We start from the raw sequence: 12,546 nt of genomic DNA, 5'->3' as shown, positions 1-12,546 counted from the left end.
TGTTCGGAATCCATGATGCGCCACAGACATGGTAAAACCAATCTCACTCTAGCGGCTCTGGACGCTGACTGACAAGTCAAAATGTGTTTCAAGTTGACGGTACCTGTTTCAAGAGATCAGGCAATCGGACAAATTGCATCAAAGGGTTATAGCGTCAACAATTGCTGCTAAAAAAAATTATTCACCTTATTTTCAATCACATCTTATATTTGTCCCTCATTATGGAATTCATGTAATAAAATAAACTCTTTTCACACTATGATTAGGTCAGGGCAAGAAGGTGTTTTGAGCTATGCATACTCTATAAGTTTCGATTCATTGGCAGTTTTATAAATCAAGATAATAGCACTATATGGCATCAATACCAGTGAAGAGTAACATTCATCTTCCATCAATGTTACAGCAGACTTTCAAGTCAAAGATCACTACTTTTCAATTCAAATGGCTCCTAAGTGTTTCCCAAACTCTTCAGCTTCCACCAAGAACCAAACCTGGACTATCTACACCAAAAACACTCGCGCTGATTGTTTGGATGAAGTCTGTGCCCTCAAGTATTAACTCCTAAGACTGTAGATTATTCTATGATAACATACGGAGATACCTAGAGAATAGGTGACCAAATAAATTGCTTGAGTATGTTACATTTTGAATCTATTATGAATCAAATACGCTGTTCATTTGAGAGACGAGCAATTAGATAAGACCAAAAAGTAAGTCGGTGGTTAATACATAATAATAAAAACAAGTGAGTCCCGTTTCATGTTGTGAAGCTATGAGAACTGGGTGTTGCCAATGCCGAATCATGTGCCTAGAAGTTTTTTCCGCTGCTGTCGATTCCCTGTCGATGCATTACTCTTCCTTGTAGAGTAACACAGTACACAGAATCAAAATAAATATTTCATGTTGAAGCATTAGTTTTTCTTGTAGAGTAAGGTAGTATAGACAATCCAAATAAATATTCCCTGATGCATTACTCTTCCTTGTAGAGCAAGGCAGGACAGAGAATCCAAGCAAGTATTCTCTGTCGATGCAACACTCTTCCTTGTGGAGTGGGTCGGTACAGAGAATCCAAGCAAATATTCTTTGCCAACGCATTACTCTTCCTTGTGGAGTGGGTCGGTACAGAGAATTCAAGCAAATATTCTCTGCCAACGCATTACTCTTCCTTGTGGAGTGGGTCGGTACAGAGAATCCAAGCAAATATTCTTTGCCAACGCATTATTCTTCCTTGTGGAGTGGGTCGGTACAGAGAATCCAAACAAATATTCTTTGCCAACGCATTACTCTTCCTTGTGGAGTGGGTCGGTACAGAGAATCCAAGCAAATATTCTTTGCCAACGCATTACTCTTCCTTGTATAGTAAAGCGGTACAGAGAATCCAAGCAAATATTCTCTGCCAACGCATTACTCTCCTTGTATAGTAAAGCGGTACTGAGAATCCAAATAAATATTCTCTATCGATGAATTATTCTTGTAGGAGGATGAGGGATTCATACTATTTGCAAATGAGCGTTCTGCACGGCACTCCCAAATAGTAGGTACTACCTCAGCCCTGTTCTGAGGTAGACAGACCAGAGACTGTAGCCTCCATTGGTTTAGAAGAGTTTCCAGAAATGGGCTGGACTCTGCTGTGTTGTGGTCATACCGTAGGATGCAGTATTTTCCAGAACCAGGACTGCGGTACTGCTGGCACCAAGAGGGATTGTGAACTTACCTTAACTCTCCGGCGCCGACAATGTAGGTGCCGGTAGGTTCCTACTGTTTATAGCTAGGGAGTCCCCTCCACAAGTAGGAATATCAAATCTGCTTTAAAATAGTCTTGGAGATGTGCATACTTACCTCAGCAGCCCTGTCATTGTTTGAAAAACTTTTGGTAGTATCTTGTGGAAGCATGGGAGAGGTCATTATCGTAAGAATCTGCTGAGGTTTTGTTGACCACAAGTCCGTTCGTTTACGTCGTATATCATCACGAAGGCCTCTTCCTGCCAATATTTCTTGTAATAGTTGTTACTTGTAATAGGTACTCGTGATTCACCATTCACGGGAGTCAAAACAAACGGTTGGCATCACCTTCACATCACAATGCTTTTATGGCCTCGGACATGATGCATGTTTCTGTTGTAGTAATTGTCTCTTTTCTTCGGAGTCATACCTTACATACCCACGTCTCATACCCAGGGTTCAGAAAGTTATGGTTACTTTCTGAGGAGTCCAGCATGTTCCATGCGATTTCCAATCGGAGTTGCTTCTCCTCTATCATTAACAGGTTTGACACGAATTCCAGAGACAAACTTTTCAAGCTCAAACCCCTGGTCAAAATTCAATATGCCGATCCAATGCTTATCCTTATCCTGGTCGCAAGCTTTCAAAGTTAAATAAAAACAACCACAACACAGGTAAGGACTTAAAAAGTCAAAATTTATAGCCTCAATATCTAAGACCTGGAGCGGATTAATCCAATCGAAGCATATTTAAAATAGGAATTAATATATAATTGTAGTGATCGCAATGAGTCGTGAAGCTTGACCTAGATTGACCAATTTCACCGTCCAATAGAACACGAGGATTTGTCTCGATGTCAACCTCACCCATGAAATTTTGCTTGTGTCTTTTCTCGCACTATACGGAGAACATCTCCTGAGAGTGCAGTGTTGCCAGATTTCCGCTGTTTTTTCCGTTATTGTTATTGTGGTTATTTTATATTTTGTTATTATTATTGTTACTATTTAACACGAATAATTGTTAATGTTCATGTTATAATTCTTCAAGTACTGTTTTTTTTTAAGGTTCGTTTGTCATGTTCTCTAACTTTAACAACGTTGTTGGTGCACTTTCGTTGTTTCATTTTTTCTAAAGTGTGAATTCGGAAGATAGTACTACGAACTGTACCGAATTCTTCCGATGCATCACACGTGAGGAAAAGCAGTTTTATGATTCGTGTAGAAGCCAGGCTTCACGAGTCGTCGGATCACTATAACAATACTCAATTGTTTCTTCCAGTCATACTAAATTCTGATTGCGGAAAAGTACGAAAAGTATTTTAAAAATAACGAATTTGTAAGCAAATACAGTATTGTTATTATTTTTGCAATTTTCGCAATACTTCAGGATATAGTATGGCTGAGGAAACGCGTATACCTAAGTAGTTTTTGTGAAACCTGTAACACTAACAAAACCGTTAGCTAATTTTTACACTGCATTCTCCTACTTAAGCAATACCATAAGATTCAGTAGTACCTGACAATCATTGTAAAATATAATTTATACAGTACGTTTTGATGTTTCTGTATTATTTCAGGATTTAGAAGAGGTGAAACAACAAAACCGGTCATTGTACCCTTGGGTATTGTAAAAATAAGAATATTTTAAGTTAATGTTTACAATATGTTTGGTATTTTTGTTAATACCCAAGATCTATTCTGCCTGGAACGATATCAGTTTTTTCTAAAACTTTTTGTAAGAAACGGTTTTTGTGATACATTTTGGTACTGTGTAACACTCCAGAATTCATTATGTCTGGGATAACGAAATTGGTTTCTGTAACACGTATTGTAAAAATAAAAATACAAAATATTTTTAAAATGCTTTTTGGTATTTAAAAACTACTGTAAAATTTAGTATGGCTAGAATCAATAAATAGGTATCATAAGAAGTGTTACAAAAATAATAAAACCTAATCTAGTAGTTATATACATTTTCGTGTTTTTGTACTGCTGTAGGGTTTAATATAACTGGAACATACATACGAAATATAATATCCTGGGGTATTGTTAAGATAACAATGCCATAAGCTAATTTGTACAATACGTTCAATATTTTTTACAATTCTTCAGAATTTATTTTGGCTTAAAGAAATGAGATTTGTAAAATGTGTTGCAAAAATATAACGGTAAGCTGATTTTTACAATACGTTTAGGTGCTTTGCAATAGCCCCAGGATTTTCTGTGGCTGGGCACAGAAGCACCTGGGGAAAACATTGTACAGTTAAGAAGAGACGATAAAGTACTTATAAAAATTGAATGTATTGTGTTATGTTTGTCAGTATATGTACAATTAAGGTGTTCCCACTTACCCCGCATTTTTGTACAGTGGGGTAAGTGGGGACACAAATTTTATACCTGTACGGTAAGTGGGTGCACGGACACAGATGCAGGTATTTGCGACAATACATCGAAGATGATGAAGACAGTGCAATGCATGGCTTGGAGCACGTGGAACAAAATGAGTATTATGCAGCTAATTACGTGAAAAATTGGTCTATTGGCAGAGTCAAAGTCAGCAAAAATGCGTATGAAATGAAGTTCCTTGAACGAATTGGCATGCAATCTCGTTTCCACTTCGAGAAGATGTACATATTGTACACAAAAGGGGCTATTTTCTTTGGTCCTGTTAAGTTTAACAGTGTGGTGCCTTTCGCAATTAGGTTTTCTATTGTACCTGATATTGGTAAACACTATCGTTTCTTTAAGGCAAAACTGTAGGCTACAATTCTAGTTCATGCAGTCAGTGTTTTGTGTAGACTCTATTAGTATCCTATAAACTATAAGTAGATTTGTATTAGATGCCTTACAATCCCCAGTAATAGTCATCCCTTTTCAGGCAACGACCTATGAATCTACATAGGCTACATAGGCTATATTTATTCTTTTTTAGCCTTTTTTTTTTAGAACTGTTAGTCAGTATTCAGTAGATTTGTTAGTATTCAGTATTTGGTTGGTCTTTAGTCCTGAGACGTACCTCATCAGGAGCTCTTTTATTTATGTACTAAACAAAAGCTTATTTTGTTTGTCTCCACTTTTCCCATAACAAATATCAAGCCTCAGGGCAAACTGTAATTACATATTTTTCATTATTTAAATGTTTCTGGGATAAGTAAATGATGTCCAGCAAATATTTCTAATATCAGAGGTTTCGGAACAAAATAAAACATTTTTGAAATATTGATACTACTTCTTTTTTTTTTTTTTTCTACATTTGACACAGTACCATTTTCAAAATGTTGTATCTCTGGCTAGAACTGCAGCAGAAATATGAAACTTGGACCTATCAGCAGTAGACAACAGGTACTCTGTCCCCACTTTCCCTTCTTTATTTCCCATATTAACATATGGGAGGGAACAGGGTTGTCCCAACTTACCCCGCTTTTTGGGGTAAGTGGGGACAGTAACTGAGTTTAAATAAACATTTTATTGTGGAACAAGTATTTACATTGCTTCAAAATAGACCCTATGCTTATCAAGTGTACAAACCAAAGTTAATATGACCATACTTTCAGCTTGATAATCCGAAAACTATTACTGGTACAATAGTTGAAAGTTGAACGTCGCAAAATGTGTCCTCAGTTACCCCAACTACCTCTACTGGAAAAATAACAGAGCTCTAAGCTAATTTTTGTAATACGTTTAGGTGTTTTTGTTCTACCCAGAGTTTAGTAAGTCTAGGATAATGATATGGAGTATTATAAAAATAATAATACCTAAACTAATTTTTACAGTGTGTTTTGGTACTATTTACAGAACTTCAAGATATTGTGACATACGTGGGTAATGCACATAGGAAGCAAGCACGTTACCCACTTACTTGAAGAATATGTTCTGCTTATAGATTGTCGACAAGACCAGCTTGACTAGTAAAACAATTGTTCAGAGCTACCTCGATCCAAGGATTGGCGTTTCGATATCACTGTATTATTTAATTTACAAAATTATATATTAATACAATTACAAATGCAGATACAAATCCACACTTTATGTTGGGAAAGGGAACCATAGTGGTTCAGTGGTGAAGCGCTCACCTCTTGTGCAAGGAGTCCCTGATTCGATCTCAGACCAGGGGCAGCGTTTATCTCTGGTGAGTGGAGTCCCTGGTTCAATCCCAACTCACACCAAGAGAGTTTTGTGGTAGACAAACACCGTGTGCGTGGGATTTTCGGAGTTTCCCGTTCCCTCCCACTTTCTCCATTCCACCATTTCATTCATTTCTCATCATTACCATATCACTTAGGCTGGGTGCATAATCGTGGGACGTTAAACTAAATATTTCATTTCATTATCGTCTCAGACCAAGTGAATTTCTGCACAACATTGTATCCGTGGGATTTCTCAAGGTTCTCACACTTTTTGACTCCAACAATTCTTTTACAATTATTCACGGTTATTAATCATCCATTTCCTTTAGCACACAGGGCAAATGCGTGGGATGTTAAACTAGAAACGTCATTTCATTTTTATAGTGGAAAGAACCAATATAAAAAGGTATTGACCAGAGTTGATTGAAGAAAATCTCAGACTACTCGGCCATGAAATTCCAATAGGCCTACCATTTGATCCAACTGCACAACAAGATGATTTCTGTTCACCTAAGCCCGCTCAGTTAGATGTTAAAATAGAAAAAAAAATGTTGTTAAATTATATTGGCGTAAAGATTGAGAGAAACTTCTGCTTAAAAGGTTACAGGTAACAGCATAACGTAATGTATATAGACTGAATTTTATGAACAAACTATATACTTACGTTGTATCGCTACCGTTTTTGTCCTTTCCTAGCTTGGAGTTGCCTTTGGAAGCCTCACATCGTGCTCGATGTCTTTGGTTCACAACTCGAGGACGGCTGGAATATGTGTACACAACTACTTTGGACTCATCGCGAGGGATGAACCCAAGCAAGGAAGCAATTTCCGGCGGAGGGTCGAGAAATTCGCCCTTCCGAACAGTCGTAATAAAAGGTTTTTTGTGGTTAACGATGCTTGACCCCGTGTTGGGAGGTGCTGGGAACGGACCGGGCGCAGGATCAGAACCTCGTGAAGACACCTTCACAATTCTTGGTCTTCCTTGTTGCTTTAGTCTATGGATTTTGGTATCGGAACAAGTTGAGAAGTCTCTGTTGAATGCGGGTGCTCCTTGTGCTGGGGGTGGTCTTAGTAGGTCTTGGTGGGACCCTCCATTGGCCCTGTTTCTGGCCCTTGTTGCTCGAATTGTGGTTGTCGTAAAAGTAAGCTCTGGCTCTGAATAGGTCAAATCAGTGGCGGCGAGGGCTGACATGCCCAGGCTAGCGCCAGGAGCCAGGGGCTCTGTAACGAACATGGCAGAGGGGTGGCGCGGATGCGAGGGTGTGCCACCCCCGGCGTCACCACCAAGACCCACCTTAAAGGAGCCACTGCACTCTTGTTAATGAGTCACTACTTTTTACCACTAACAGTCAGTTATTAACACCACACTCGAAATTACGTTCAACAATGCACCTCTACTTTAATTGTTGAATGTTTTATTAACAGTGCATAATAGTCTTAAGGGGTGTGATAGACATGAGGGAAGACACATGAAAATTGCTGTCCAACACACACACACACACATACACATTTAATAACACCAGCACAGGCACTAAACTTATCACAGCTAACTATCCATAAAATATTTTACATTTCTTGCACCACTTCATACAATTAAGTAAAATCTGCACTTCATCCCACTTGTTCACATTCAGTTTGTTCAATGACCATCGAGTCTAGTGCAAAAATATTGGTTTCATAAAATTGTAGTCTATAACCCCCTTTCGTGGCTGGTGAACTCACGCACGTCTCGAATGGAATGCTTGATCCTTCCCTCTTTTTCTGTCGACCGGCTCACAACGCAACGTTTATGAACATATTATAAGGAGACCATGGTGCGCGCCACACTGACCATTTGCCAAGCGCACGCGCGGGACACAATATATTCCGCCTACAAGGCTCATGATGGAAGTTCCTAAAGGAGAATTTTGTATGACTTACACTCACGGCTCTCTCAAGAGTGCTTGCTTAAATACGATCGATTGATTCTGAAGAAAGGAAAGAGTAGGGAGAATGCTTGGGAAGAAAATTTCTCTCAAGTATTGGGGTCATTAATGTAGTAATTTTACAAGTATGTTCTTAACCATTAATTACATAGTAATAAATACTACATTATGCCACTTTCAGCCAGTGACGACGCCAGAGGGGGGGCAAGGGGGGCGAGCGCCCCCCTAGTAGCTACTTCTGCCCCCCTGACTGCCACCTAGACTGCCCCCCCCAGACTTCTACAATCTTTAAACATTCTACATGTAGTATTTTATATCAGTATCATAACCAGTGGCGTATTTACGATTTTGTTTCGGGAGGGGCTTTGCTCACTTTCGGGGGGGGGGGGGCTTTGCCTGGAAATGTGAAAATTTGCAAGTTATTTCATTTACTTTACTATACTAAGTAAGATTTCGGGGGGGCTTAAGCCTGGAAGCCACCCCCCTAAATACGCCACTGATCATAACCAATCTCATTGTCAAATTGTAGTCTACTTTCTATGCATTTACTATGTGGTAGATTAGTCCTCAAGCTTTCTTCTTTGAGCGTCTAGGTATGTTTTCTAATTTAGCGCCTTTTGAGGTAAATTTTAGTTATACTTCTTTCTTATGATTTTTAATTATTGTGCCTAGCGAACAATAGTAGATTTGGTCGACTTGTTTTCTTCTTATTGGATCAACTTCGATTGGAAACAAAAGAAAGGTAAAACCAGTTACGTAACGTGTTTGTATTTATCCAGGTTTGAAGTTTTCAGTTTCATATTTTGTTTTATTTAAAGGTTCTATACTTCTTTTTTCTAAAACATTATTCTCAGCTTTCAATATTCAGAGGATGTGCTTATATAACAGCTTAGTTTGCAACTACCAGGGCTTAATTTTTTGAAGGGGATAAAAAGAGTTGTGTTTTCCCTTCCTGCAAATGATAATAATAAATTTATGGAATTAAATTGATTCCCAATAAAACGTATTGTCACAGTGCTGATCTTTAGTTAGTAATTGGTTTATACTAGTGCTCTCTTACTTATTTTGTTTCAAAGTACTGACGTGACGTCTACCGTATTGACTAGGAACGCTGAAAAATTCGTAGCCCACCCCAGAAGGGGTGCACGTGGAATGGTGAAGTTTTACTTCTTCTAAACTTCCACCGAGAGTCAATATACTACCTTGTACACTGCTCCAGTTATTGCAGAAAAGTTAAAAAATCTGAAGATTTCCTTGCACCACTGTTCGTAGTACTACCCCTATCAGATCCAAAATGGCGTCCTTTCAAGTGTTATTTAAGTTTGGGAAATAAGTACACGTAATAGTTACATGGAGTTAAATCTGCGGAATAAGAATGATGATCTAGATATTGAAATCCTAGATTATGCAATATCAGTTGTGTCCACAGGGGCTCTATGGACAAGTGTATTCTCCTGAAGGAACAAAATTCCTTTCTTTTCATTTTCCGCGGCGTTGAGCTTTGAATTTTTCTTTCAGTTTTGTAAGTAATGTAGAGATTCTGGATTAAATATCTGACCGTTGCGGAGATAGTCTATGAGTACCACTCCATACTTATCCCAGAACAATGTTGCAAAAAGTTTCTCAACCTTCTTCTGTGTTTTGAACTTCTTGGGGCAATGGAGAAATGAGTGCTACTACTCCATTGACTGTTATTTCGACGCTTTGACTCAGGATCATAGTGGTACAGCCATATTTCATCTACGGTTACTATTCGTGAGCGAAATTGATCAGCATTACGGTCAAATTGGAAGAAGATTTCTCTTAATGCCGTCATTATTTTATTCTCCTGACAGATTTTTTGGGAACCCATTATGTCGAGAGCTTGAGCATACCCAAGTCATTCTGAATTATGCTACCGAAGAGTTCCAAAGAAATGCTCAGAATCTCTGACACAAGTTTTGCTGAGAAGGTAAAAACTGAGAAAGCGGGGTGCAGTCAGACCTCAGACTATAATAAGTATATCGTGAGTTTACTATACACTTTAAAAACTATATACATAATAGCTTAAACTATTTTTGTCACTCAAAAACTAGGATGGCCTAGGCCCTTCGGCCTCGGGCTATATCCACTACTGGCTGAAATGCTGCAATTTTCAAGAATAATGTCACAAATTGCATCCATGATTTCGGGAAGAGTCATTGCTTTCAATCATCCTGGATGTAAAGCATAATTTGTTGAGAAATCGCCATGTTTATACTAAGCTACTTCCTTCACCACTGTACATAACGGAGGAAGATCCCGTGGTGTTTCACTGATTTCCTAATTAATTTACTTCGGTGACTTTCCTTGGTGGAACAAAAATGTTATAACAGTTAGGATCTGGATGTTCGTGAAATTATCTGTTTGGGCACACATAATCACTTCAGAGGCCTGATAAACAATAAGAATTTCATTATTAATATGAAAAATTTGTATTTGTACATACAGAGAGATGTTTTTCTAAACTACGGTTTCATTTTTCTACCTAGTACCTACACTCCTTCTGGATTGGACTACGACATTTTCAGCAGCTCCTCGTAAATTCTCTCTCTCTCTCTCTCTCTCTATATATATATATATATATATATATATATATATATATATATAGAGAGAGAGAGAGAGAGAGAGAGAGAGAGAGAGAGAGAGAGAGAGACAGAGACAGACAGAGAGAGAGAGAGAAGATATAGTACTAGACGAATGTGTTACTTGTAGCATACGCGAAAGTAATTCAGTGTATATTTAGGCTTCAAAAGTTTCATTGAAAAATATTTCATGTGCAGACGTTACTTATTTGTTAGTTACAAATTTTACTTTAAATAAGTTTAATTTATAATCATATAGATCTAATATGAAAACAGCAACGAAATTATACAATGTAATGTAAAATAAGTCAAACATAATAAATATGTCATTTTTGGTATGGCAAATAGCCGCCCCCCTGAAAATATATCTGCCCCTCCTTTGCCCCCCTAAGAACTTAAAGCTGGCGTCGTCACTGCTTTCAGCCCACTTTTAAGTGTTCTGCTGGTCAGATTGCGCATGTTCTACTATATAATACTGGTCAGCGTAAACTCCCAGTATTTGTCGCTTTTCTGCTTCCCTCCTTCGTTCGGGAAATCTGCAACTTGATTGACAACACTAGACCAACACCGGGAGTAGAAAAGCTGCTGAAGTTCTCTCCTCACAGTGCAAAGGTCGCAGATTCGAGACCCAGTACTATCATTCTGAATAGATTTTATGCCGATTATTTAGTCTTATTAGGTAAATGATGATATTATTGGTTTTTAAGTATATGGATTCTGGCTTAATACAACTTAAAGGAAAAATACTTTCTGATCTTTTGTTATAATTGGTTCCTTTATAGAATTGAAAAAAATACATGAAATTTCGAGTATTGTGTAACAAATTATGCATTTTAGGATAAAGAAGATTGGTTTGTCTAATGAGTGAATAATTCTGAAATGACTGGGGAAGTGAGGGTGCAGGAGGAAATTGTAACACCCCGAGAAAACCCAAGGACAAGACACGATATTATCTATTAAAAACTCGTGTGACCTAGGATCAAACTAGGGACCTCTCGTAGCAGAGATGATCGCTTTACCACTAATGTTTGATCTTCCAGTAAAAACATGAAACCTTTCACTTTTACTTTCGAACGTTATGCCGGTTAGGCTAAAGGAGACGGTGATGATGAGAAATGAAGAAAGTTAGAGGGAACAGGAGCAGTGGCGGCGATTGGACGTTAAAAGTGGGGGGGCAAGACTTGACGGAAGGTTTTATAACTAATAGGATACTATATTTTTGGTTAAAATACCGTATATCGTATTTCATATTTTATTAAGTAAATTGACAAGAGCAACGCAAGTAGATACTAGCCCTTTGTACTCTTAAACAACAAAGGTGTAAGAAGAGATTTCATTCCTTGCTCACGAACATCTTAAAATTCAAAGCGGCTGAGTAATATATTGAATCCTTGTAAGAAGTGAAAGTATGCTGGAATTCTTGTGTTCCAATAGGTTAATCTTGGGGTTATTTTCCGTGGCAATTAAAACGCAATTTCTGCAGCTTTCTTAACTCTACGGGAGGATAACCATCACGTACTCACGCAACGGTGAATGTTATATGGCACCATTTTTTTTTGAACCAGTAATACATACAAAAAGCTTACATTTCCAAATGAAACTATGTACATTAATTGGTTACAAAAAAGTGGGGGCAACTACCCCCCCCTTTGCCCCCCTAATCGCCGCCCATCAACAGGAGGGTCCCGAGAAAACCCACGCCCACCATGTTTGTCAACCCGAAGTCCACTTGGTGCGAGCTGGGATCAAAACCAGGGACTCCCAGCCCCTTTCCAGTACAGGGTTGTTTCAGCAACTGTATCTAGAATTTGGAGTCACGGTGGCTGAGTGGTAGAACGCTTATCTATGGGACGTGGAGTCCTTGGTTCAATCTCCGGCCAAGTAAGTTCGTGGTTTACAGCATCGTGTTCAGGGGTATTCCCGTTTCCTCCTACTTTCTCATTCCACCAATTCTTCCATAATCATTCACTTACTTTTTCATCGACTCCCTTAGCATAAAGAGCATAATCATGGGACGTAAAACTGAAATATTTCATTTCATAGTCATTTTTGTATCTAGAATTTTTATTAAATACATAACAAATAAATTCACAAAAGCTGGTTGAGCAATATTTATTTATATATTTACATGAGTGTTTTATTGTCCTTTTACTATCCAATTAATGATGGAT

At 38.2% G+C, this 12,546-nt stretch overlaps 2 protein-coding genes across 2 annotated transcripts in view; both read right to left on the bottom strand.

Annotated features, from left to right (window-relative positions):
* Positions 1-12,546, bottom strand: part of Rsph3 (Radial spoke head protein 3) — a 349,537-nt gene that overhangs the window by 172,897 nt on the left and 164,094 nt on the right. The gene's annotated exons all lie outside the window — the stretch shown is intronic.
* LOC145684565 (uncharacterized) lies at positions 6,509-7,611 on the bottom strand. The gene has a single exon (XM_081756957.1). The coding sequence runs from the start codon at positions 7,079-7,081 to the stop codon at positions 6,509-6,511; it is 573 nt and encodes a 190-aa protein (XP_081613083.1). The 5' UTR covers positions 7,082-7,611.

The sequence above is a fragment of the Thermobia domestica genome, chromosome 5, assembly GCF_964235325.1.
Source record: "Thermobia domestica chromosome 5, izTheDome1.hap1.1, whole genome shotgun sequence".
In the NCBI taxonomy this organism is placed as follows: domain Eukaryota; kingdom Metazoa; phylum Arthropoda; class Insecta; order Zygentoma; family Lepismatidae; genus Thermobia; species Thermobia domestica.
Note: the sequence above shows the minus strand (reverse complement) of the source record. Positions and strands in the feature narration are given on the sequence as shown.